This window comes from Rhinolophus ferrumequinum, chromosome 9 (genome assembly GCF_004115265.2).
Source record: "Rhinolophus ferrumequinum isolate MPI-CBG mRhiFer1 chromosome 9, mRhiFer1_v1.p, whole genome shotgun sequence".
Classification (NCBI taxonomy): domain Eukaryota; kingdom Metazoa; phylum Chordata; class Mammalia; order Chiroptera; family Rhinolophidae; genus Rhinolophus; species Rhinolophus ferrumequinum.
This window is the reverse complement of record NC_046292.1, coordinates 41,148,801-41,174,694: the sequence shown is the minus strand read 5'-3', so window position 1 is coordinate 41,174,694 and position 25,894 is coordinate 41,148,801. Positions and strand designations below refer to the sequence as shown.

Below are 25,894 nucleotides of genomic sequence, written 5' to 3'. Positions count from 1 at the left end.
CTCTTTTGAATAAGTACAGAAATGCATTCATTTATTCAGTTATTCGGCAGAGCCGGGCACAGTGGGTCCACTGTATGCCTGGCACCATGCTAGGTTCAGAGAAAACATGACTGGATCCCAGCCCTTGTTCTCATAGAGCTCGAGTGAAGAGAAGGAGACGCGCATGAAAACAAGGTCAACAAGAGGCCAGGGAGCTGTGGCAGATGCTGTGAGGGAATAGAGTGAAAAATGTGTCTGTGTGTTAGGAAAATGCCAGGCTCTAGGGATACCTTGGTCAACCAAGCTGACATCATTCCCAGCTTTCTGGAGCTTCCAGACTAATGAGAAGGCTGGATATGGAGCAGATTATTACAGATGAGATCAATTCGTTGCACGAGTGCAGCGCGATTGTCAGGAGAAAACTCTTGATGCATCTCAGAGGGGATCTACCAGATAGGTCTCTGGCATCAGAGGACTCCCGGGCACATGACATTGTGCTGAGACCTCAGCTATGGGATGGGAGGGGATGGCGGGATGGGGGAAGGTAGGGATGGGGACGCCTTCCTGGCCCGAAGGAGAACAGGTGCAAAACTGCAGAGCACGGCTTGTTGGAGGCTGAGTCAAGGCCACTATGGTGACAATGTGAGAAGTAAGGGGGAAGGTGGTTCAAAATGAAGCTGATGATTTAAACAAGGACGAGATACGGGGGGCCTTACAGGATCCATCAGGAGGTGAATTTTAATTTGCAAGGAGTAGAGGCTAGGGAGAAGTGCTTCAAAAACATCTTTATAAGACAGTATACTTGATCTGAGGGAATACTTGAAATAATTGTCAAGAACATGAAGCAAGTTAGAGAAAGGACAATAGCAAGGGCATAAGGCATGGAGGAGCCTGGCCTCGCAGGACTGGAGCTTACAGGGTTTGGAACCCGGGGGCAGATATGCAATAGGAGAGGAAGGACAGCATCCCGGGCCCGTCACTGGCTTTGTCTTCACAGGCGTCTCCTTCTCTGTACCTGAGCTCCACGGGGCTGAGGGCTGGGACGGGGTCTTCTGTGTCCTCGGAACCCGGCAAGGTGCATGTTATTACGAACAGATGTTTTATCCTTCGTTACCGGTCAAACGTTTTAAAGGTTATCATTTCACTTGAAATCCGCAAATCAAACCTTGTTTTGAAATTCTCATTCTGAGGAGCCCAGTTTGAGAAATAGCACCTTACAGAAATTGTCTACATAAGCAAGTTGCTATTCGACCCTTGCTCATCTTCGAGGATTACCTGTATGTGAATCAACCAACTCTCCTGGGTCCTCCCACTAGACTCAGAATCTCAACGGGAGAGATTTAGGAATATACTTTGTTTGTTTGTTTGAGTTTGATTTTTACAGGTGATTCCCCATTATACTAGCATTAGACAATGACTACACTAATCTGTAGACTTGTTCATTAGCATGTAAGCACCATGAGTGTAGCAATATTTATGTATTTTGTTCATTGCAGTGTCTCTAGCATCTTAGAACTTACAGCAGACACTCTTTATATATATATAACATATATATATATTATATATATGTTATATATAATATATATATAGTGAATGAATGAATACATGAATAGTCTGTCAACCAATCAATCAATGAGAACCTTACACTTCCCCAAATGTTGCCACAGCATTGTTTAAATCTAATCCACACAACAGACCAGATCATTAATTGCTCTCATGGCGTAAAGAACAAAGCCTAAAAGCTTAGGCATGACTCCCAAAGCCCTCCGTGATGAGGCCCCTCCAGCTTTTGCCAGCATCACTGTAGCATCACCATGTCCTCTACCACAGTGTTTCCCAAGCACCTTGATTGGCTCAGGTTCAGCTCCGGCCAATCTAATCATAATTTGTGGGGTAGTATCTGGGATTCTAAAATGTAGCTAGGGTTGAGAAACACTCAGACTAACTCCACTACTCACTGTTCTCTGTGTTCTCTGAATATCATCGTACTTTTTGCCCTTCTGGAAAGCCCTTGCTTCTTTACCTGTTGAACCCCTGCTTTCTCATCAAGCCTTCCTGAAATGTCACCTCACCTCTGCAGCTGTCCCAATTCCTCTCTCCACCAAAGGGAAACAACATCTCCTACCCTATATGACATTCACCGTCCTGGTCATATTTTGTAAAGCTCTGTGTGTCCGGTTGTGAAATGTGGCTTCCTCCAGACAGGAGAGGAGACACTTTTCAGCCACCTGGGCACCACGGAAATCTAGCACAGTGCCTCCTAGCAGGAAGAACACTCTGCGGCAGTGCAGTATACAAATGATGATAGTATACTCAGGGCGGCCACATAATTTATCATCCAAACTGGGGTACTTTTGAGAGTAATGAGGGAACTAGTAATAATAGTGTCAGGAAAAACGGTGCGAACAGGGACTATCTCAGACACACTGGAAGTATGTTTACCCAGATAATCGTCACTCCCCTACGTGCTGTCTATGTGTCATCATTTGACCTACACAGTGACCCTTCCCCCCACCCCACCCCCCGTGGGATTTATTATCCGTACTTCACAGAGAAAGACACTGGAGCACACACGTAAAGGACCTTACGCAAGGTAACACAATGAGGGGTGTGGGACTTGAACTCAGGTCCTCTGAATCTGGACCTCCTCTGGGCCATGAAGCCCTCTTGCCTCCCAGTGGAAGACCTCAGGAGTAGGACAGGATGAAGTTCTTGTCCCAGTTCAACCCGAAGTAACTTTAGTTACCTATCTCTGGCTTTAGTTTCTTCATCCACAGAATGAAGATAATGCCTATTTCCAGTAACCCTGGAGGACTGAGTGAGATAAGGTATGGGAAGACCAGGCATCGTGTGTGTGCTTGCCACGGACTTGTCCTCTGCCATTTTACTGTAGCCTCCGTAAGACAGCTGCTCACATAGTTGTGACGCAAAGTAAAAAGTGGTAAATGCTGTAACAGAGTAGCTCAGGAGGTCACCAGAGGCCCCATCTTCTAATGGTTAAAAGCGCGAAACTTTGCTTAACACTTAAGTTCAAATTCAGGCTGTGGGATTTGAATAGACATTTCTCCAGAGAAGATATGCAAGTGAACAATAAGCACATGAAAAGATACTCAACATCCTTAGTCCTGAGGAAAACATGAAAGAAGAACCATGATGAAATATCACTTAACAATCGCTAGAATGGCTAAAGCCAAAAAGACAGATGATAAGAGATGTTGGCATGAAGATCCAGTAGAGAAACTGAAACCCTCCTACTTTGCCGGTGATGTTGTAAAGTGGTAGAGGCACTTTGGAAAAACAGTTGTGTCGGTCCTCAAAAAGTTAAACATAGAGTTACCATGTGACCCAGCAATTACTCTTCTAGGTATAATACTAAAGAGTTGGAAAATATGCCCACACAAAAACTGAGACACATAATGCATAGCGGCGTTAGTCATAATAGCCCAAAAAATAAAAAATAAAAACAACCAAAATGGCCTTCAACTGATGTGGTACATCCCGTACAATGAAATATTATTTAGGGAAAAAAAAAAAGGACATGAGGTGCTGATACATGCTGTAACGGACGATAACCTTGAATAAGTGAAAGAAGCCAGTCACAGAGGGGCCACCTATCATATGATCCTATTTATATGAAATGTAACTTGCCTCCAGAATAGGCAAATCTGTAGCGACAGAAAGGAGATTAGTGGTTGCCTAGGTCTGGTGGGTTTGGAGGAGACAGAGAGTGACTGCTAATGGGTACAGGGCTTCTTTTTGGGATGATGAAAATGTTATGACATTAGCTAGTGGTGATGGTTGTGTAACTCTATGACTGTACGAAAACCACTGAACTGTATATTTTAAAAGGGTGAATTGAATGGTATGAGAGTAATATATATATATATATATATATTAGTAGTAATATATATACTATATATATATATATATATACACATATATATAAAAATATATATATATGTGTATATATCCCAACAAAGCTGTTATTTAGAAAATCAGGCTCTACTGTTGATGTTGAGCACTGGTGTCATCTTCTATAGTAAAGGGCTCATTACAGAGTCTAACTCCAGAGCAGGTGTCAGGATTAAATGAGAGATCGTATGTAAAACTCTTGGCACAGCGACGGGTTGATAAATGCTTGTTAATAGATGGTGAGGATGGTAATGGTTTCTATGAAATACATGGCCTTTTCTCCTGTCCATCCTGAAGCACAGGGTCAGTGGTGCTTTCAGCACCAGAAGCTGGAGATTCATGATGACTTAGGATTCATGAAAACTTGACCCTCTTTTGAAAATTGACACCCTCAAATGGTATGTGCCTCTGATGGAACAGCCTTATGGCTCTGATATCTGTTATTTATTTCTTTACTGATATAACTGAGACCTTGCTCAAGATGTGCTCATGAAAAATTACCCTTTTAATGGTGGAGCATTTAATGAGAAACTGGATTATCTACTGCATAAGTGCCCTTCACACAAATTAGCTTGGCCCTGGGTCCTAATCTAAATTGGGCTCCCTACTTTCCTCTAAATGGCCTAATATTTTCTTATTAATCTCTGCCCTTGTTCACCTGATCTGGCTCTGCCTCCTCTTAGGGAGCTTCCTCCTGGCACAGCTCCTCTGCCCTGACAAATGTTTCTTAAGGCTGCCTTTGTATCTGACTCATGGACATTTTTTAGACATGACATGTAGGCTGGAAACTGTTCCATTTTCAAGCTGTCTCTCCAATGGAGTATTAATGCGGTCAGTGTGTTGAGTATCAACAGATTGAGGACAGGTAAGAGATGGGGCTTTATAGGGAAGCTGGGTACATGAGAAAAAATGATTCATGGCGATGAAGAGAACAGGCGTGAAAACAGAACACAAGCAAACCACAGGTCTGGGCTTTGACATCAGGCAGATCTGTGTTTCGGTCCCACTCAGTGGATTGGGACAAGTTACTTGTCCTCTCCAACTTTCAACTTAGATCACTGTCTATAAACCCTGAGTAATAGTGCCACCTCTAAGATTTCTGGAACTAAACAAGTTGTTTTATATAATATGCTTTGTACAGGACATGATATATGCTACCTGGTATTGCCGTTATAATTAAAGCTTGGAGGAAGTCCCAGAGAGTGAAAGGGATATTAGTAGTGACTGAAATAGTGTCATGTGTTCAACAGGCAGAAGTGGTATTTACAGTAGAGTAAGATGACCTTCCCAAGAAATGGACCAAGCCATAAGCCACTCCTACCAAGCAGGGCATAATAATGCAGAGCAAGGGGACCAGTAATATGGAGCCCCATTGTTCTCTTTGTTCTTAGCTTGAGTCTCCCACATCTGCCCTCACGGATCCCTGGAGGCTTAATTTTTACATTGATTATAATTTCTTACTAATCATCCACGTGTTATATTTGTTTTATGGCATATTTTCCAAAGCTTTAATATACTAGCAGTTAGCGAGGGGGCAGCGGGAAAAACAGCAACCGGCAGCTGGGGACCACAGGTCCAGGCATGGGTCTGCGGACATTTCTCCTTGGTGCCCTCCCACCCGCAGCATTGTATCTTCCCCATGCTTTTCCTGGGCTGATAACTGTGGTGAAAGCCACAGCCACCATTTACAGGAAACTTACCATGTGAATACATGCTTCGCACATACTATCTCATTTAAGTTACTGTTCGTAATGACTCTGCAGTAGAGATTTAATCTTCATTCAACAGATAAGGAAACTGAGGCTCAGCAGCTAGTTTAGTTGGTTTACAGGTAAGAGAGCCATAATTTGAAATGAGGATATCTGACTTTAAAGCTCTGCACATTTTTATTTGCAGTCACCAAAACCTTGAGCTTCTAGGGGCACAGACTCTATCTCATTTGGCTGTTGCCAGGAGTTGTAGCAGCAGGCAGAAAAGAGATGTTCAGTAAGGGATGAATAAATGAACGAAACTCAAGTCACGTTTTGTCATCAAAAAGTATTATACAATGGGTAGCTATTGCTGTTGTCTTTCTTTTTCGTCTATTTTAAGCATTTCCTCAAGTAATTCTCAACACCACATTATAGAAAGGCCTTAGTCTGCACGTCAAACGATAGATCAAAATGCGCTGAGTTATACCTAATGTCCTCAGCTCTAAGTTTCTGACCAACGAGGGAAGGCGTGATAGAAGAGGTATCAGAAGTTGAAATGAATGTTGCCCCAGGAAATGACTGTCAGAAGGCTACGGTGTTCCAGGTTTTAAGAACCACATATGCAATGCCCCAACCTGTGACTAGTTTGATAAGGTTAGAAATTTGAATTTCTATGTCTTCATATTTTTTTCTATATGAACTTGGACAAGCTGTTTGAATTCTGTGACCTTCACTTTCATCATCTGGAAAAAGGGTATGTATGGTTGAGTTGTTATGAAGAATGGGGATAAAGTTTGTGAAACATTTCATATGAAACACGTACTCAGTTCACAGTAACTTTACTGTCCATATTTATGTGGATGTGTTTGAACTTCTGCTTGATGTCTTAGCAAAACATTATGTTAATAATTATAGAGAAAGCCTGTTGCAAGGTACGAACACCCCATACCAAGTAGGGTGGAAGGCTATTTCTGTACACACGTGAGTTAGCAGAAGAGATATTGTAAAACCATTTTTTGATAATTGTCCCCGGGTCATTACTTGATACAGAGCAATTACTCTGGAGTCTCACTATAAAACAGCGCATGGAATTGGGTGGAAGGAGGGTCTTGGACCCCAGCCAAAGTCATATTAAATGCTAGGAATACCAAAGAGGCTCAATGCTAATACTATTCTAATAAGAATATCAGACATGAACTCTCAGTAGGTGATTATCATTTGTTGACTACCTAGTGTGTATCAAACACTGCATTGGGTGCTTGACACATGGTGTCTGATGCCGCGTTGGGGTTAGTTGTTTTTAACTTTTTTTTTTTTTCATCCTATACAGCACAGGTTCAGAGAGGAAAAGTAATTTGCCTTAGGATTTAAAAGGATAGAGAGAGAATTTGCATCCAAGAGTATTACCATGATTTTCCTACTTGGTCCAATGATTTGACTTTCCTAGAATATAGAAACAGCACGAGAATAAATCTCAGCGCTGTGGATATTCAAAGCCAATGTGGCCCGAACACTAACATACCTGAATCCTGCTTTTCTCTGTTTGTAGGTCAGGATCGCAGCGAAGCCACTTTGATAAAGAGGTTTAAAGGTGAAGGCGTCCGGTACAAGGCCAAACTGATTGGGATTGATGAGGTTTCCGCAGCTCGGGGAGACAAGTTATGTCAAGATTCCATGATGAAACTCAAGGTGCTGTGTAAACATTTTACTTTAAATATCAGAGGTTTAATATGCCTGGGAGAAAAAAATGATTATATAATCATTATGAAAAAAATTTCTTGATTCAGTTATTGGTAATTTTCTTGGGTCATTGATTAATCACTTTACTTATCTATTGGGAAGAGATTTCATTCAACAAATGTTTATCGAGTGCCTCCTAGGTGGAGGTATTTTATTAGGCTCTGTTTGATCATTTTTGAGTATCACATTTTATTCGATTTTATCTTCATTGTGCAATGCCTGCAAAAATACAAGTAATATCATTGAATTATATAGTCCATTAGATTTTATGAATTTTCACCACTTTGTTATTTTTAAATAAATTTTATATATTTCACCATATGATAAATATGGTAAAAGATGCTATGTTGAGATAAAAGCTGATTTTATTCATTCTAAAGGAAAAATATTTTTTAAAGTAATATTTAACTAGATATTGAGATTTGGAGATATCACAGAGAGGTTTCTGATTTTAAATGCTTTAAAGAAGCCTTTTCATTGAGAAATCTAAGAAAGAAATTGGAAAAAATTTCCATATACAAAATAATAAAATTATGATATGAAATCACTATTAAAAACATACAAAAAAGAAAATTGTTTGTTCCTAGATTCTGGTCTCCATGTAGTCTGTGTTTTTCTTTTTTTATTTTTAAAAGAATTGATGTAAAATGTTGAAAGAAACCCAAATGATTTAGCATGAAGTCTACAAAATATTCTTACGTATTTAAAACATATAATTTAATTATTTTACTGATTACAGAATTCACAAAGTGTTCATTGTAAAATATTTTGAAAATACAGAAAAGTACTAATGAGGAAAATTGAAATAATCTACAATCCCACCGCACAAAGAAAATTAGTGTCAGCATTTTTAAAGTGTGTAATTTACAATCTCTCTGTGTTTCTATATATGTGATATGAATTATATACATATGTAATATAATTGGAGCTACTATTTATATAGTTTTATATCTTGTTTGTTCATCTAATAATATATTATGAACATTTTTTTTCATTATTTTTAAATAGTCACTGAGGATACAACTTGGTAGTGTAATTTTTTGAAATGTAAGCAGGCAGGAAAGAAAAAAAACATGGCTGGCCAAAAGCTTGAAAGTATTAAAAGAACAGTATCTGCAGAACACCTTCTACATTGCCTTTTCTTTAATATTTGCTTAATAAATCACAGCTATTAATTTTGTTTACTGTACACGTTTTCTCAGCAGTTGAACATGTATATTAGATGCTGAGAGTCAATCTAGTATGACTGTGAATGATCATTTGTAAAAACTCATAATTTTCTAAAATGTATATCCATTACTTTTTTAAAAAATTTTTAGCTGTCTCATAAGCAAATGTTATTTTAGTAGTTATGTATCTCTTATGGTATACTAGCAAAAGTTATAAAAGACATCAAAATTGTGAATTCAAAATTTGATTGTCACCTTGGAAGAGGCTAATGCAGCCCTTTTTTATAACTAAGCAATGTTAGGAGGTTTTAGGGCAATCCAATAATGAGCCCTTTCTTCTACCAAGTTCAAATCTGATTAACAAATGGACAAAGGAATCTGGCATGTCCCGCAGACCAGAATTTACGACTGATAAATTCTGGTCTGGAGGACATGATATAGATGCATGACCACAGTGGGTATCCTTGAAAAAGACAGGCCATTCCACTTGGTTTATAGGGAAGTTGGATAACCACAACCTCCTTGTCCCCTCATCCCCGTCTCTGCCCCAGAGCAGGACCTTGAGTCACAAATGAGGTCACACCAGATTGCAGCCTCACTACCAACGGGCAGCTTGCACACAGAGAGAATGCAGAAGAGACTGAGCCGTGTGTACTCAGTTCTCCCCCAACCCTAGGCGGATAGAGCCACGCCTGCTCCCCAAAGAGACCCTAATCAAGGATGGGGATAAAGGCCAGGATGTTGACTCTTGCTGAAGTCTCTCCTTGCTGAGTTTGAGGCCAGGTAAATGGAGATTTACTCCTGACAAGTATTAATGAAAAGACATCAAGAAAATGCCCAATTACGTGGTTCCCACCCAGAGAGCCTCAAGTCTGTGGAGGTGGAGAAAGGGGCTGATGCATTTTCCCCAGCATCCTAGTAGACAGCCATTCAGCTGACGTCTGTCTCAGAGTGCCTTGTTGGCCAGCTGCCTGCATGGAAGCACCAAGGTCAGTGTGGATATGAGGCAGGAGTTGGCCTATGTTCCCTGAAGCCTCTCCCTCAGGATTAATGTTGAGCCGTGCTTGCTGGACCAGACCTGGTGATGACTGCCAACCTTGAATACGTGCAGACACACTCACTCACACACACACACACACACACACATGCACGTGAGTGCGCATGTGTCTCTGTGTGTGTGTGTGTGTGTTACCTGCAGTGAAGTGCCCCATCTGTCACTCCTTATAGCCGTGAGGTTCCCAAAGCCCTGAGAGTCTGTTCTTCCATAACACAATTCTGTCAGATGCCCTGAACTTGTTGAGCGGTTTTGGTTCCCAGACAGTTGTGCTTCATTATTTGCAAGTTGCCAAGAAGAATGTTGACATTTCTGCTCCCAGTGGTTTTTCTTTAGGAAACACAGAAACATAAATGATCGATTCTTCATCTGGCCACCTGCCCAGGAAAGAGACAGAGAAGTACAAAGTGCCTCAGAGCCTTGCAAAAAGGCCCACTTGTTCACGTGAGGCCATATGAGACACACACAAAAAAATCTGTTTTTCTGTTTTTCTCTGCTAAACTCTCTGAAGCTGGTGCCTCTCCCTGTTTTAGAGAGTTGTTTTTTTCTAGGATGGTAGAGGTTTGAGAGGGGATTCATTTTGTGAGTATGAGTGCGCCATTTGCTGTCCACCAGCAAAGCACTGTCATCACTGTATTTTAATTTCGAGTCAACAAAGTACTTTCACATATATTATCATGTTTGATCTTGTGAGAGAGATATTACTTAGCCTCCCTGTGTTGTAAAGAAGAAATCGGCAGTTCATACAAGTTACAGGATTTGCCCCAGAACCTTCATTTAGTCTGTAATAACCCAGAATTCAAACCTAGCTCTCCGGAAGCCCAGTGTTTCATGAGACATAGTTTAGAACTTAACAATATTCTGTTTTGATCTGCATTTAATTTACCTGGGATCCCCAACTAGATTTTAAGCCCCTACCAGGAAGCTACCATTCGACAGGCACATATTATTTACTTCCAAAGTAGCCAACTTTCAGAGATGAGGTCGTGGGAGGGGAGGAGCTCTCCCAAAGGCAGTGCCTGGAGGGCTAATTACAGAGTCCTACATATGTCAGTCAGGGCCTTGGAAACAGAGCCCACCCCACTGAGTCAGATGAAGACGCGTTAATGAAGGAATTACTTACAGAGTAGACAAGGTTGGGGAAACAAACAAGGGCTGATAAGTCACCCAGTAACTAGCCTCAGTGGGAAGCTGTTACTACCCCAGGAAGAAATGTATTTACTGGAACCCAGGGAGGAAGGGTGAAGGATGAAGCCCCCTCCCTCATCAAGCAAAAATACAGCTACTGCCAGAAATGTGGAATAAGGGCAGGACGGAGATGGCATGAAATACCCTAAGTTCTCCTTCCATCCTCTCTTCTCCTGCCTGTGTCTGGGAACCCAACCGGAAGCTCGGGGGACCAGAGAATGCAGTCCACAGTCTCTGGGCACAAAGCAGGGCAGAGGAACATATTTGCATTCCTCTTTTAAACTGGGAAAAAGTGAAACTTACAATGAGTTTTTATCCAAAGACTTTACAGCTGGCCACTCATAGGGCTGAGATTGGAGACCAGGTTTACTTCATGGAGCTTTCTGGAATAGCATTCTTGGTTCTCAGCTATTCATGCCTGAAGCCCGCTGTGTTTCACACCTGCTCTGGGTGTTCCCTGGAGGTCGCAGTCATCCCCTCATATGTAATGCACCTTGCTGGCTGAGGTTTCTCACAGCCCTTTCCTGTACGTCATCTCAGAGGATTTTCACAGCAACCCTTGAGCTGGACAGGGCAGCCCGTTAATGCCTGACACCTTCTCTGTGTATAGATTCCTTCATCAAGATGCTGTGTATGTGTGACTCCCTTAGGAATGCCAGTCCACACAGTGTCTAGCACATGGTATGGCTTAATAATACTACTATTAGTACGAGTGCTGATGGTAACTGTTAGTTACTGAGCTGTCCCTGCGTGCTACATACCCTGCTACGTGCAGTATGTGCGTCGTTTATTTAAATGTCCTCATATTCTTATGAGGGAAGACGTGCCATTATTCTCATTTTAGAGTTCTCCTTCACTACATTGTTTAGGAGCTGGTGGTTCCACCTATCTCTTTTCAGAACATTTTTTGACACATCTGTAGTATGTTGTGTAGTCTTTCTTTCTTTCTTTTTTTTTAAATCTATGCTTCACCCAAAAACTCTTACAGAGTGTTATAATAGAAGGAACGCCAACATTGGAATCTGAAAGATCAGTGTTCATATTTCTTCTGTGTCTTACAAGTTCCTTGAGGTTTGGGGAGGTCACTTGACCTTCTGACCTATGTTTCCTTATATGTAAAATAAGGGAGATAATTCTTACTTCCCAGGATTGTGGTACAGGCTAAATTAGATGATATGTAAGAGAACTTCTAGGATATACTGTGTTTCCCAGACCTAGCCGGGCCTTCAGCTCTAATGCGCCTTTTGGAGCAAATATTAATATAAGACCTTATTTTTATATTAAAATAAGACTGGGTCTAATAATGTAATATAATATAACATAATATAATATAACACAATACAATATAATACTGGGTCTTGTATTAATTTTTGCTCCAAAAGATGCATTAGAGCTGATGGTCGGGCTAGGTCTTATTTTCGGAGAAACACAGTAGTAGGTATCCAAGAAAATGATTGACTTCCTCATTTCCAGGTTTCCAACAATGACTTGCTAGGTCAGGGGGCTAATATTAGGAACAGAGCCCCAAAAGGTACCTGCATTCAAATCTTCTGACTCTCCAACCAGAGCTGTCCCCTGGACCTCCATTAGTGCTACATAATAGCAATGAATTATCTTCTGGGGAAAGGAGACCCTGAAGCATGTTGTCTGGTGGCAGGCATGCTTACACTTGGTGCAGTTTTTCAGAGCTTGACTTAGAGTCCTATCTCACAGGAGAAGCATACTTGATAAAATTGGAGTTTTATTTCCCCAAAGACAGCACCATGTGGCTAGTCCTACTCTCTTTCAGTTGTCACGTAAAGCCAACACCAGCAGCCCCAAATAGAAATGCTCCTGGAACATGAACGTTGACTCTTTCCATCCTGTTTTATACGCAGCCATATTCTACCAGAGAGTTCTTTGATAGCTGCATGGAACCAGGAAGGAATGGGGGACATTAGCTGGTCAGCGCTGCTCTGTGCCAGGAAGTATTGCTATTGGATGTTTCAGAAATTCTAAGAGCTGGGGACCATTAGGGCTTTTTAGAGACAGAGACATTAAAGCTACTCTTCCTGACCAAAGGTACAACCTTCTCCCCCTGTCTCATGATATCCTCCTGTAGGAAGGAATTAAACAGAAAGGAGGGGCTTCCCCTCTCCTTTGACACAGTTCTTCCCGTCCTTCCATTTATCATGGGGCTACTTCTTGTTTTTTCTTTTGTGTATGTCTGGATACCTAAGGTTGAAGGTTAGGCTGAATGGGGCTGGTAGCATAAGTTGTTTTACTCCAAATCCAGCCAAGAATACAGATTTCAAAGTCAAGTTTTCCTAGGTCCAAAGCCTGGCTTGTCTACTACCTAATGAGGGAAAGTCACTCACCGTTTTTGAGTGCCTGCTTTATTCTGGGCTTCGTTCTGGACACTGGGCAATAGAATGAACAAAACAAAGTTCCATGAACAATTGAGCTTTTGTTCTAGTGGGCAAAGGCAGGCAGTCAACAAATGAATACATATGGCAGATGGTGGTAAGTGCCATGAGAAAAGAGACGGAGGGAGAAAGAATGAGAGGCAGTTTGCTATGGAGGGTGAAGGGGTCAGTGTCTCTGATAGGGTGGCACTGAACACAAATAGTATTCCCCTGGGACCGCAAAGATATACTTTAACATTTCCCGGACGTCCTTAAAGTCATCCCTCGGTGAATTCATGGGAAAGCAAGAAGCACTTTGAGGCATCTAGGGACCTTTGAACAGGATGGAGACAGAGGACTTAGCTTTGAGCGTGAGTCATTCTCTTTTTTTAGAGGGCAGTCACTGCAGGAAGGACCTTATTATGTAAATGTGTAGCCGTCCAGAAAGGCTAAAGAACCCCGGGTAAGGTTACAGGAGAATGATGTCGGCTTGCTAGAAAGACACAGCATAAAGGAATAATAACTTCTCCCTGCACCTAGAGTCTGGAGAGCTGAGTTGTAGTCTCAGCATTTTTACCAATTCTGTGCCCTCTTGGGACCCGTCCACCCAACTTTTCCGGCATCATTTTCTCATCTGTCAGTTGGGAAATTTGGACTGATGAAGGTTTTCTCTGGCTATAACATCCTGCATGTCTGTGAGTGTGTAGGAGGCACTTAAGAAGGAGTGGATGACTCGTGAGGGAGTGAATTTTTCTACTTGGAGGTACCCAAGCAGGACCTGGAACACAAACTTTAAGAGCAGCCATCCATTTACTAGAAGTTAATTTTTTGTTGCATCCCTACAATGTACCAGACGTTGTGCTTGGTACTTTAAATAAATTTAATTCTCTCAACCATGTAAGAAAGTTATTTACACTTGAGGAAGTAGAATTGAGAGGTAAGTAATTTGTCCAAGATGATGGACAGCTAGGAGTATAATCCAGATATTCTGATTCCATAGAGTATTTCCAATACCCAAAGTGAGGATAATCGAACAACCTCCAGAGAACGAATGCCCCTTACTGTGCCTTCTGGTCATATCTATTGCTCTCTAACCCCAGTCATTCTTCGAGACTGATGGTGGGCACGAGCTCTCCTGAGAACAGCACAACCAGTTTTATCTCCTGGAAACAGGAAATGAGAATTGTTTTAGACTTACTACTCCTAAAAGCCCAGATCCATGCCTGCTGAGAGTTGGGCGTCTTCTCACCCTCTGCAGAAGCTAATGGTGATGAAGGGACTGGAAGTCTTGGAACTCCTAATGTAGAGTCAGCAGCAGCTCTTCAGTGTAAAAATCCTTTGACATGTCCTTACCCTCTGAGTTGTAGCCTAGTATGAAACCCACGGTCACCTGTAATTGGCCACCACAAAGGCTAATTTTAAAAGGAAGTGTCTTTACTTTTAACTTGTATCCTGTCAACTTTGGGGGATGCTGCATAGCGCATTCATGTAACAATAATGTAGTGAGAACCTCCTGCCCTCCAGGAACTCTCCTGGGCACTAGAGAGAGAGAGCAGTGAGCAGAGAAACATCTCTACCTTTGGTGACATTTATCTTCTGATTGACTCACATATGTATCTTCAGTTTATAAGAAGTGTGGAAAAGTAGGGAAACAGATGTACTGATAAACAGAAAGCACTTGGTAGTACTTTTTTTGAAAGCGCAGGAAGGATAGGGAAAGGGGTAGGGGAAAATGCAAAGTGTCTGTGGGTAAAAATTACAAACCATAGGCATAAACTGTGATCATCATATTTTTCCAAACAAAAATTGAAACGTGCAGTCTGACAATAGTTTTTATTTTATTTTTGATCTCTCAGTTGATTCACGTGAAAACTTTTTCCAGAAGCATAAAAATAAGATCACATTTACGAATGTATTCCACGACTTGTCTTTATTTAAAAGATTAAAACCACATCCGATTCAAAACCCAGCAGAGATATTCATAAGAGGACCATATTGTGTTTATTTTGGGATCTCAAATTCTAAGCCAAGTGTCTAGGCATTCTATAAATCTTGGTTAGTCAAATGAATTAGTGTTCATATATCTGTTTATATCGTGTTAGAACAGCCAGGATAAGTATTCCCCTAAAACATCAAGAAGAGGCAAGCACATCAGGTGGAGAAGCCGGGAAGGAGCGAAGAGAAAGGAGTGTGCATGATAGGTGGTATCGGTTGATGGTATCTGACATGCCGCTGGGACTGGAGGGAATTTTCAAATGAAAACACTAAAGTAAAAACCATGTCTTGCCTTTCAACAGGGCGTTGTTGCTGGCGCTCGTTCCAAAGGAGAACACAAACAGAAAATCTTTTTAACCATCTCCTTTGGAGGAATCAAAATCTTTGATGAGAAGACAGGGGTAAGTAAAAGAATCACATGGCATCATGAAATTGAATCCATTGACAGATGTGCCCTTAAAAGCCTCTACTCAGTGGGCAGGAATATCAAACAAGCCTGAAAACATTGAAAGCAACTGACAAACTTGATCAACTGTGATCGTCCATCAAAGAGAGGCTCTCTCCCCTGACTTGGCCACAGTGTGACTGCGCCCTGTTTCTTATAGTGTAATTGTGATAAAAGTGTCACACAGTCTGGTAATCTAATGGGAGATTGATGAGCTTTGAAGAGCGGTGGGTAATGTGACGGTTTAAGTTAAATTTCTCTGTGTGTTGGCAACTTTAATGACACGCGCCCTAGAGGGAGAGGTACATGGTGGTCTTTTACCTCGGTCAAAGCATCCAGACTCTCTTGAGTTTAACCTGTGGAACCTTGTAGTTGCTGTAATCAAAAAGAATAAATGGAGTTTTCAATCTTAAAAAAAAAAATTATCCCTGCGTGACCGGGAAATGTAAGGGCTGATGTGTTTTGTTGAATGAACCAAAGAAGTGATTTGTGTTTTCATCAACCTCCCAGGCAATTAGCTCCCAGATTTGTCCCCAGGGCTGACCTGACATTGTGGTCCTGTTCATTGACCATAAGGGAAAAACAGAAAAATATCCTGTGATCTGTTTTGTTGAGAGGGTAAGAGTCAAAGGGGCATGTCTTTTCCTTTTACTCATTTATTCACCTCCACATCTATCACCTCCTTTGAACTTCACAAGATTAATGTATCAAGCTCTGTATAAAAAATACTAGCCAAGTTAATTAACCTTAATCATTCTGCATTACTATTTTCTCCCCTTTGTTCTGGCTCAGGATAAGATACATGCGGTAGGATGATAATTTAACAGTAAAAGTGGGTTTTCTTGAAGAAAAGTTACCCCTGAATACCTCGTAATGGGAGGGAGCCAGGTAATGGGGATCAAGCCTAACTACATACCCCAATCATCTTTAGTCTTTTCTCCATTCCATCCCTGCCCATCACCATGACAACTGGCATGGGACCAAAGGGACTGGAGTGAGGCAGAGTATCAGACTCTTTATCTCATTCCAGGGGCCAATGTTTTGGGCTTTGCTGTTCCATCATGTACCCCACCAACAAATAGGCTGTGCCCAGGTAATTAAAGTCCTAATCACTGAATTTTAACTAAGAGGAGAGATAGTTTATATTCTGTGCTTTTATCTAAATCCTCACTCAGAGGTATCTATGCTGGCCCCAAAGAAAGATAACCATCGAACCTTGTAACGCTATTTTGATTCTTAAGCTGGACACAGAGAGAACAACAGTAAAATCACTATTGCAGCCCAAAGCCATTTGGCTTTGTGGAAAAGGTATCAGATTCCTAGTGGAGAATCAGGATGAAGGCAGAGTTAAATACTTTCTGTCTGGCTTCATGTACTCCGCTTCTGTTTGAGTAGCGAGCTTTAGGCCTGGGGAGTGCCGCTTCTGCACGCTTCCCTTGTTAATATGCCTGCACACAAAACTGGTGGAGGGAACCGAACATGTTTAAGCCTGAGGTAGAGACGGTAGAGGGGAGGGCACCCCATATTAATAGCAGTCATCTCTCCAAAGAGTTGTGGAGGATAGAAGGTGCTGATTTGTTCTGTGTGACTCAAGGAGTAGAACCAATGTCAGGTGATAGAAGTTTCTAGGAAGAAATTTCAGTTTATGCGGAAGAAAAATTTTCTACCAGTCAGAGCCGTGCACCAGTTAGGTGGGCCACCTTCTGTGCAGGTGAGTTCAGCATCCCTGGGAGTAGTCAAGCAACAGCCGTGTGATGGGGAAATTGTGGAAGGGAGTCAAGTAGAAATGAGGTGTTGAATGAAGTCGTATCTAAGATGATAACCGAGATGATTTTTAAGATCCTGTGTCTCCCTTAAAAAGTCATCCCTATCGATATGATTTGTCTTCCGATAAGTGGAGATTTTTCAAAACCTTCACTGGAGAGCATGAGCAAGAACAATTTACTAAACTTTTGTCCTTGCATAGCAGGTGACCGACTGAATTGTACAGGATAAGAGTCTAAGTGAAGTATTTTGTCCTAACTATCAAAGAAATGGAAAACTGGGTCTTTGTCATTTGGAATGACCAATATTAATTGTTTATCATGTCTAAAGTTGTTTACCATTCCTGCTCAAGCTTGACTGCACTTCTTTTTTTTTAAAAAAAAAAAAAAGAAAGAAAAGAAACATTTGCAAAACGCGACAGTAGCTAGAATTTTAAAATCCAAAAGCTGTCAAAAATGTTTTGATCCCAATTAAAAAGACCCTTTGCAGTAGTTGACACCTTGTCTTGAATTTAGAAGGGTTTTTGATCTCAGTCCTTATATAAGTAAATTTTATTTTATTATTAGCATGTTGCAGGGAATAAATCAATATCGAAAGCCGTTCATATTTTCAGATGCCTAGATATTAGTAATATGTCAAAGAAATCAGTTAGAATGCCGAAAATGTCATATGTAAACTCATCATGATTAGTAATAGAAGGAGCAGTGGCAAATGTGGAGTAGACATTGTTTCATATCAGTATTTTAGTGGGTCCTCAAGACCAGCAGACCCCACGGCTCAGGTGATGTCATCTTCATTTTGCAGATAAGGAAACGGGTGTTGGGAGTGTCCCCAAATTGACTATAGGCTCAGAACAGACGTTCCAAATCCAAATCCTGTGTTTTTCCAGGAAAACTCATTGACTCTCTTCTCTCCTTATTTATAGCTTTATTCCATAGAATTATAATTTTATACCATAAAAAATCATAAGTATTGCAGGACCCTAGAGGCACATCTGTTCCTCAGAATAGATGCAGTGGTCTGCATCAACCTTTCACGATAGTGCAATATCTTGTTGCCACAGTCGCATATGAATTTTGGTTTAGCCATGATGGATTTGGCACTACTATATGGAGCATTCTAGGTACATTACAACAGTCCTGTGAAGTAGCTGCTATTATTATCACCATTTTACAGATGAGAAAACTGAGGTCTAAGTAGTTTAAGTCACCAGATAATAAATGGCAAAGCTGAGATTCAAACCCAGGTAGTCCGGTCCAGAATCCTTGATGCTAGTAAGATATTACTAATAATAACATACCTGTCTTAGTCTGTTTGGGCTACTATAACAAAAATACCATAAACTGTGATAGTTAGCGTAGAAACAACAAACATTTATTTCTCACAGTTCTGAAGGTGACGAAGGCCAAGATCATGGCCCCCGCAGATTCGGTGTCTTGTGAGAGCCCACTTCCTCACAGATGGCACCTTTTTGCCTCCCTCACCTGGTGGAAGGGGCAAGGATGCTTTCTAGGGCTGTATCTTTTATAAGGGCAGTGATCCCATTCATGAGGGCGCCACCCTCATGACCAAATTATCTCCCAAAGGTCCCAGCGCCCAGTACCACCATCCTGAGGGTTAGAATTTCAAACATATGAATTTAGGTGGGGGGTTAAACCCGCAGACCACAGCAATAACAGATTTTATAAATGGTTTCTATATGTGTACATATGCATGTGAACAGATTCAACACTATCCCTGCTTTATTGTCACCTTATTCCTTTCATTGTGATGAGCTTTCCTGTGTGAAGGTGAAAGGGGTGGAGTTACTGCTAGACAGAATGTTGGCAGTAGAACCAGGACATGGTGAGGCAGCAGCACATTGGATGCCTGTTCTCTGCCATGTGATGCTCTGTTTTCTGGGGAATCAAGTGAACTGACAGCTGAGAAGACACAGGTGTGAAATGAGTTGTCAGTGCTCAGGACATCGAGACTGAGCTCTGCCTAGAATATTCACGAAGGTTTTCACTGACTCACCAGTGGAGGAGTGAATCGGAGAGGACCAGATAAGCAAGTCAAGGAAGAGAAAACTGTATTTCTAAATGCACAAATGTCTAAAAGAGAAAGATGTGTGTGCTCATCCATTCTTCCCTTCAGGAAATATTCACTGAACACCTCTATGAACGCACAGATGAATAAGTGATGTCTTCTTGTTCATCACTGTTATCTATCTAGTTAACACAGCGACTCCCACATAGTAGGTGCTCAGTGATACTGCACAAAAAATAAATTGACTTAGTGATTGAAAATTGGCAAATGTACACAGAAGACTTAGGGCATAGAGGGCAGAGGTGGAGAGTGGCCCGGGATTGAATGTTGTCCATCGTGGTAGAAGGGTAATGGCGTTTTTAAATGCAATGGCTGCACTAAATTTCAGGGCTGATTTAATAATTTATTCTTCAGTGAAAACTAGATGTCATTTTATCTGTGTGTCATCAAAAACAAGACTGTTTTTCCTTCAGTTCTAACTGGATGTTTTGAGTAGGGTCTGGGGAGAGCGGCTGACGAAGATGAAACGAAACTGGTCCTAGGGAGGGAAAGAGGGAGGATAATGGAGGGGTCGTAGAGCAGGATGCTGGGGCCTGGGGGTCTGTGGGCTGTCCCTGTCATCCTGGGAGCTGTGGAAACAGCACACAGGACTCACACACACGATGGGTCGTGGGGGTGCATCTATCTTTTTGAATGAGTGTTTGGATTTCTCCAGATAAATACCCAGAAGTGGAATCGTTGGGTTGTATGGCAGCTCTATTTGTATTTTTTTGAGGAAATTCCATACTGTTTTGCATGGTGGGTTCACTAATTTACAATCCCACCAACAGTGCACTAGGACTCCGTTTTCTCCATATCCTCACCAGCACTTGTTATTTACCGATGTTCTTGATGATAGCTATTCTGATAGGTGTGAGGTGATATCTCATTGTGGTTTTAATTTGCATTTCCTTGCTGGTTAGTGATGCTGAGCATCTTTTCATGTCTGTTGGCCAGCTGTATGTCTTCTTTGGAGAAATGTCTATTTAGGTCCTCTGCCCTTTTTTTTTGATGAAAGTTTATTGGGGTGACAGTTGTTAGTAAAGTTACATAGATTTCAGCTGTACAATTCTGTAATACGTTATCTATATCTCACATTGTATGTTCACCACCCAGAGTCAGTTCTCTTTCCATCATCATATATTAGATCCTGTTTACCCTTTTCTAGAGCCACCCCTTCTCCCTTACCCTCTGGTAACCCCTAAACTATTGTCTATGTCTATGAGTTTTTGTTCCTTTATTTGTTTGTCTTGTTCTTTTGTTGTTCTCAGTTTTATATACCACATATCAGCGAAATCATGTGGTTCTCTACTTTTTCTGTCTGATTTATTTTTCTTAGCATTATAATCTCAAGATCCATCCATGTTGTCACAAATGTTCCTATATCATCTTTTCTTACCGCCGAATAGTATTCCATTGTATATATACCACAACCTCTTTATCCATTCATCTATTGAAGGGCATGTTGGTTGTTTCCATGTCTTGGCCACTGTAAATAAAGCTGCAATAAACATTGGAGCACACGTGTACCCAATACCCAGAAGAGGGATTGCTGGGTCATATGGTAATTCTGTTCTTAATTTTTTGAGGAACCTCCACACAAGGCATCAATAAGCAAAACAGCATGGTACTGGCAGAAAAACAGACACACAGACCAATGGAATAGAATTGAGAACCCAGAAATAAACTCACATATACATGGACAGATAATTTTTGAGAAAGAAGCAAAAAACATACAATGGAGAAAAGACAGCCTCTGCCCATTTTTTAATCAGATTATTTTTTTGGTGTTAAGTTATATGAGTTCCTAATATATTTTGGATATTAACCCCTTATTGGATGTATCATTTGCAAATATCTTCTCCCATTCAGTAGATTGTCTTTTCATTTTGTTGATAGTTTACTTCACTATGCAAAAAGTTTTTTAGTTTAATGTAGTTCCATTTGTTTATTTTTTCTTTTGTTGTCTTTGCCCAAGGAGACATACCCAAAAAGATATTATTAAAACTGATGTCAAAGTGATCACTGCCTATATTTTCTTCTAGGAGTTTTATGGTTTCAGGTCATACATTTAAGTCTTTAATCCATTTTGAGTTTATTTTTGTGTATGGTATAAGCAGGAGGTCCAATTTCATTTTTTTTGCAAGTATCTATTGAGTTTTCCCAGCACCACTTATTGAAGAGACTGTCTTTACCTCATTGTATATTCTTGCCTCCTTTGTCATACATAGATTAATTGACCATATGAGTGAGGATTTATTTCTGGGCTCTCTATTCTCTTCCAGTGATTTATATATCTCTTTTAATGCCAGTGCCATAATGTTTTGATCATTGTAGCTTTGATCATTGTAGTTTGAAATTGGGGAGCCTGGTACCTCCCACTTTGTTCTTCCCCATGGTTTCTTTGGCTATTTGGAGTCGTTTATGGTTCCATATAAACTCTTTCATCTACATGACTGTCTGGCAAGACATTTGAGTCACATAGCACAGGATACTTTTTTGTTGTGAGTCACTGGATAAGTGGCTTGCCCATGACTGCTATGTGTAGCAGGAACTGAGTTCGAATTCACATTTTATAAAAACTCCTAAACTTGTTTTGTCTCTTTTACTCCAGAGTTTCTTCACTTGACCGCTTCTGTCCCCATAGTAAGTGTTTTGGAAATTTATGTAGGCCGTTTGGGTGGTTACAACTTTTGGAGGAAAGAGTATTAATGCAGGAATTTATTAGGTGACAGGGTGCTAAGCGTTCTGCAATATACAGGACAGTCACATACAACACAAAAGTATTGTGTGCTGTGTGACTCAAATGTCTTACCAGATATCCCTGCAGATGAAAAATCTGTTTATGACGACCTGAATCGAAAACTTAACTCTATTTTACATGTAAGTATTTTTGTACTATATCCGTAATACTGTATTTTCCAGAAATGCAACTAAACTGAGAGAAAGATGTGCTTGGTTTTGTTTGAACTTTATTAAGTATTGTTCATCCTTTTAGAAAACCACACCACTGTGATATTCTTCATAGTTGAGTTACCGACATAATACAGTTTCATGTGTAGCTATCATGTCCACCATAACTCAGAAAGAACCCCTCTCTAGACCATGCCGCCATTTTCATTGGTTCATTCACTTCATTCATTCATTCATTCATTCATTCCACAAATGCTTATTGAGTGAAAGGAGCACTGTACTTGGTGGATAGGGGTGAACCAGCCTGAAACCTTTGCTTTGCATAACTTAGAAGAGATAAGACTTATATAAGTAACTAAATCCAAAGCAAGGATAATGACTATAACAAGAGAAAGATATAAAATTATCATGAGAGTTCAAAAGAAGAGATGATTTCTTTTATCTGAAAAAATATAGACTAACTTAGGAAGAAAGGGCTGAACCTTGAAAAAATGGGCAGGGTTTGAAGTTGGAGAAATGAGGACCAGTATCCAGGCAAAGGGAATCCCAGGGAGTGTTTACTAAGGCTCTACAATGGGAAAGTCATGAAGGAGGCAGGAGCCTGAGATGCCACTGGTTCTGTGTAGGAAGATGTGTGATTGCTCTTAGTGAAAGATAAAACGGAGCAGGTAGGCAGAGGCCAGACTGTTAGGCCTGGAATGTCAAGCCAAAGATTTTTGATAGAATCATCTTTATTACATCCCCAGTTATTATTCAGTGTACTCTGTGGCCCTGAAGCTGCACTAGATATACAAAGGGACAGGAGCAGTGACCGTAAGGCCACCCTTAGCTTTTAAAATGCCTTTGTGTAAATCAGGAAAAGGTTCCTTTCTTTGTGACTCATTGCTATTTGCTGGGAAACTGTTGCAGGAACAATACACATTTTTGGTGACGGTACTAGGACTAGATCCGCTTAGAGCCATGCGGTGCACACCTACCCGGCTGTAGGTAGCAGATCCGGGAGTATCATCAAAGGATGAGTAGAAAGCGGGCTATAAGGTCTTGCTGTTTCCTGCGCACACCATTCGCTGGCCAGCTTTCATAATTGGCTCAAGATGACCCCCTCCACTTTGAATGCCCTTTGCCCTTGTTACCCAGTTAAACACGTCCTCATTTCTCAGGGTTGAGTAATGTGAACAACGGCAGTACAGCAGAACGATTATCATTTATCAAGCGCTTTCTCTGGGCCAGCTGCTTTACTAACTAAGCGTTACACACTTCATCCTCTGAGCCTGAATCATACGATTCAGGTCTGTCTGAATCCACAGCCCACATCCCTTGCCAGTATAGCACTGGCACCAGACAGTGGACGTAGTACAAGGAACATGGGTTCAGGATCCAGACTGCCTCAGATCTACCCGACCAGCTGTGTGGCCATAAAACGATTTTTCTTAATGACTTTGTGCCTCTTCGACTCATCTGTAAGATGGGGATAATAAAAGTACCTATGTTTAGGGTTAGTGCAAGGCTAAATGAGTATTTAACCCCTTAAGACTGGTATAATACAAAGCTGTAGGTGTTAAATAATAGTCTATTATTAGCGGTATTGTCTTCTCTCTGTACACTTTCTCAGCAGAATTAACAAATCCCTCTATAATGCTCCTAAGGGGAGCATTGTCTGCTCACCTTTATCATGGCACGTGATCATCTGTATCATAATGACTTGACTCACGCTCCCATCAGCCTCCATGCTCCAGGAGGCACCTTGTCCCATCCGTTGCTGTATCTGTAGAGTATCGCGGAGGCCCTGTCATGGGACAGTGATGCTCCTTGGACCCTGAAGGAAGCAGGGAAGGCAGTCAGGGAGGGATGGAACAAAAAAGTGGGAAGGAAGAAACAAGGAAATAGTAAGTTGTCTTATTATTGAAATGCTGATTGTCTGGGCCAGATATTGGAGCCCAAGATGCTACATACCAAAGATGCTAATTTTGCCATACAGGCAGTGAGTACAGAATGAATCATGTACGTGATTCAGAGGTACCCAGTCCTAGGATGTCAGGGGGGAAGGTCCCTTGGTTGTCCACTGACCCACTCATTTGTGAAGGAAGAAACCTAGAACCCGAGAAATGCCGCCCACGATAACCCCCCTCCTCTGCCCCCCGCAAATTGTATGAAACATGCCTTGGCTTGTACATCATTCTCTGATTCTCACAAAACGGGAAGTAAGAAGTGTCTTCCTTCTTCCCTCTCCATCCTTATTTTGCCTTTCTCTGCTCTGCACCATCTTTTCCCTCTATCCCATCTCTATATTCTTTGTTCATTCTCTTCAGTGTGCAAGCCCCCACAGGCCTGCCAGCAGCCCCAAATCCATTTTAATATCAAAGAGACGGAACATCTAAGGGGAAAAATTGGGTCTCTGTATGTTTAGTGTCTTGTTGTATGATATTGGATTCTAATTTATCACAATAAAAAATCAATTTATAGCTCAAAACCAACATATTTTCAGAAATTGGACCTGTCAGGAAGCTGCCTCTGTATGATCATTTAGACAGGGGATAGATAATTCATGACAGGGGGAAAAGGATGTTCATATTCCCTGGGAAGTGAGACCACGAAAGGTTTCAAGCAGATGTGGGAAACTCAGAAATGTAATATCTTTCTCTTTATGAATGATTTTATTAATTTTGATCTTCAAGGTGGTAAAGAGATCATCATTTCTGTGCTAGCTGCTGTCACCTGGTTGGCCTCACTTAACCCAACCTCCTAAGAACGCAGCTAAGAAAGTATTATTATTCCCCTTAAACGGATGAGGAAACTAAGACCCAGAGAGGTTAAGGGACTTGCACAAGACCAAATATCCCACAAATTGCAGAGCTGGGAATTGACTTCAGTATGCACAATGGTTAGGCCCATGTTCTTTTCAATTCCAGGTGGTGGTCTCTCTCCCCTTCAAGGGCGTCGTTAGGGCCTCTGGCAAACAAGGGACCATTCATTTGCTCTTCAGGGAAAAAGTCAAACTGCCCTTAGGGTTGTCATCATGCAGACTGGCCCTGTGACTGAAGGTTTGTCAGCTACTCTCTGGGCCTCTGAAGGCACGTGTGAGCGAGTGGCCTCAGAGTTAGAGAGCTTAAATATGCAGTGAGACCTTGGGTATGGCTCATCTGCTTGTTCTCTGGGACTTTTTCTTAAAGGCCCAGATAGTATACATAGTGGGCCATGTGGTCTCCTTTAGCTATTTAGTTTTGCCATTGTGGTGTGAAAGCCACCAGAGACAATTATGCAAACAAATGAGTTTGGCTGAGTTCCAATAAAACTTTATTTGTAAAGACAAGTACTTGGCCCACGGTCTGTATTTTGCTGGCTCTGTCCTGGATGGTCATTAAGGAGTCTTCTAATTTTCTCATTCTGACCCCATGATGAGTCCTGGGGGAGAACAGGGTGAGCACCAGCTGCAGATCTCTGGTTCTTCATCTCTGGGCCCTTTGTTCACTGCTCTTTGGTGGCTGACTTTTGGGATGGGTATCGAAGTACTTTTTATAAACCTTGAAGATAAGTGTTCAGCTCTAAAGAATTGTATCCATTATTGTACCATTTGTTGAGCACTAAATGCCAGA

The 25,894-nt window shown here is 41.3% G+C and overlaps 1 protein-coding gene across 6 annotated transcripts in view; it reads left to right on the top strand.

The window, feature by feature from the left end:
• The window catches only part of DAB1 (DAB adaptor protein 1), a 390,549-nt gene that overhangs the window by 247,168 nt on the left and 117,487 nt on the right, over nt 1-25,894 (top strand). For all 6 annotated transcript variants that reach the window (XM_033115304.1, XM_033115303.1, XM_033115305.1 and 3 more), the window contains exons 3-4: nt 7,132-7,271; nt 15,415-15,513. In XM_033115304.1, coding sequence (XP_032971195.1) covers nt 7,132-7,271; nt 15,415-15,513 — 239 coding nt within the window. The remainder of the gene's footprint in view (nt 1-7,131; nt 7,272-15,414; nt 15,514-25,894) is intronic.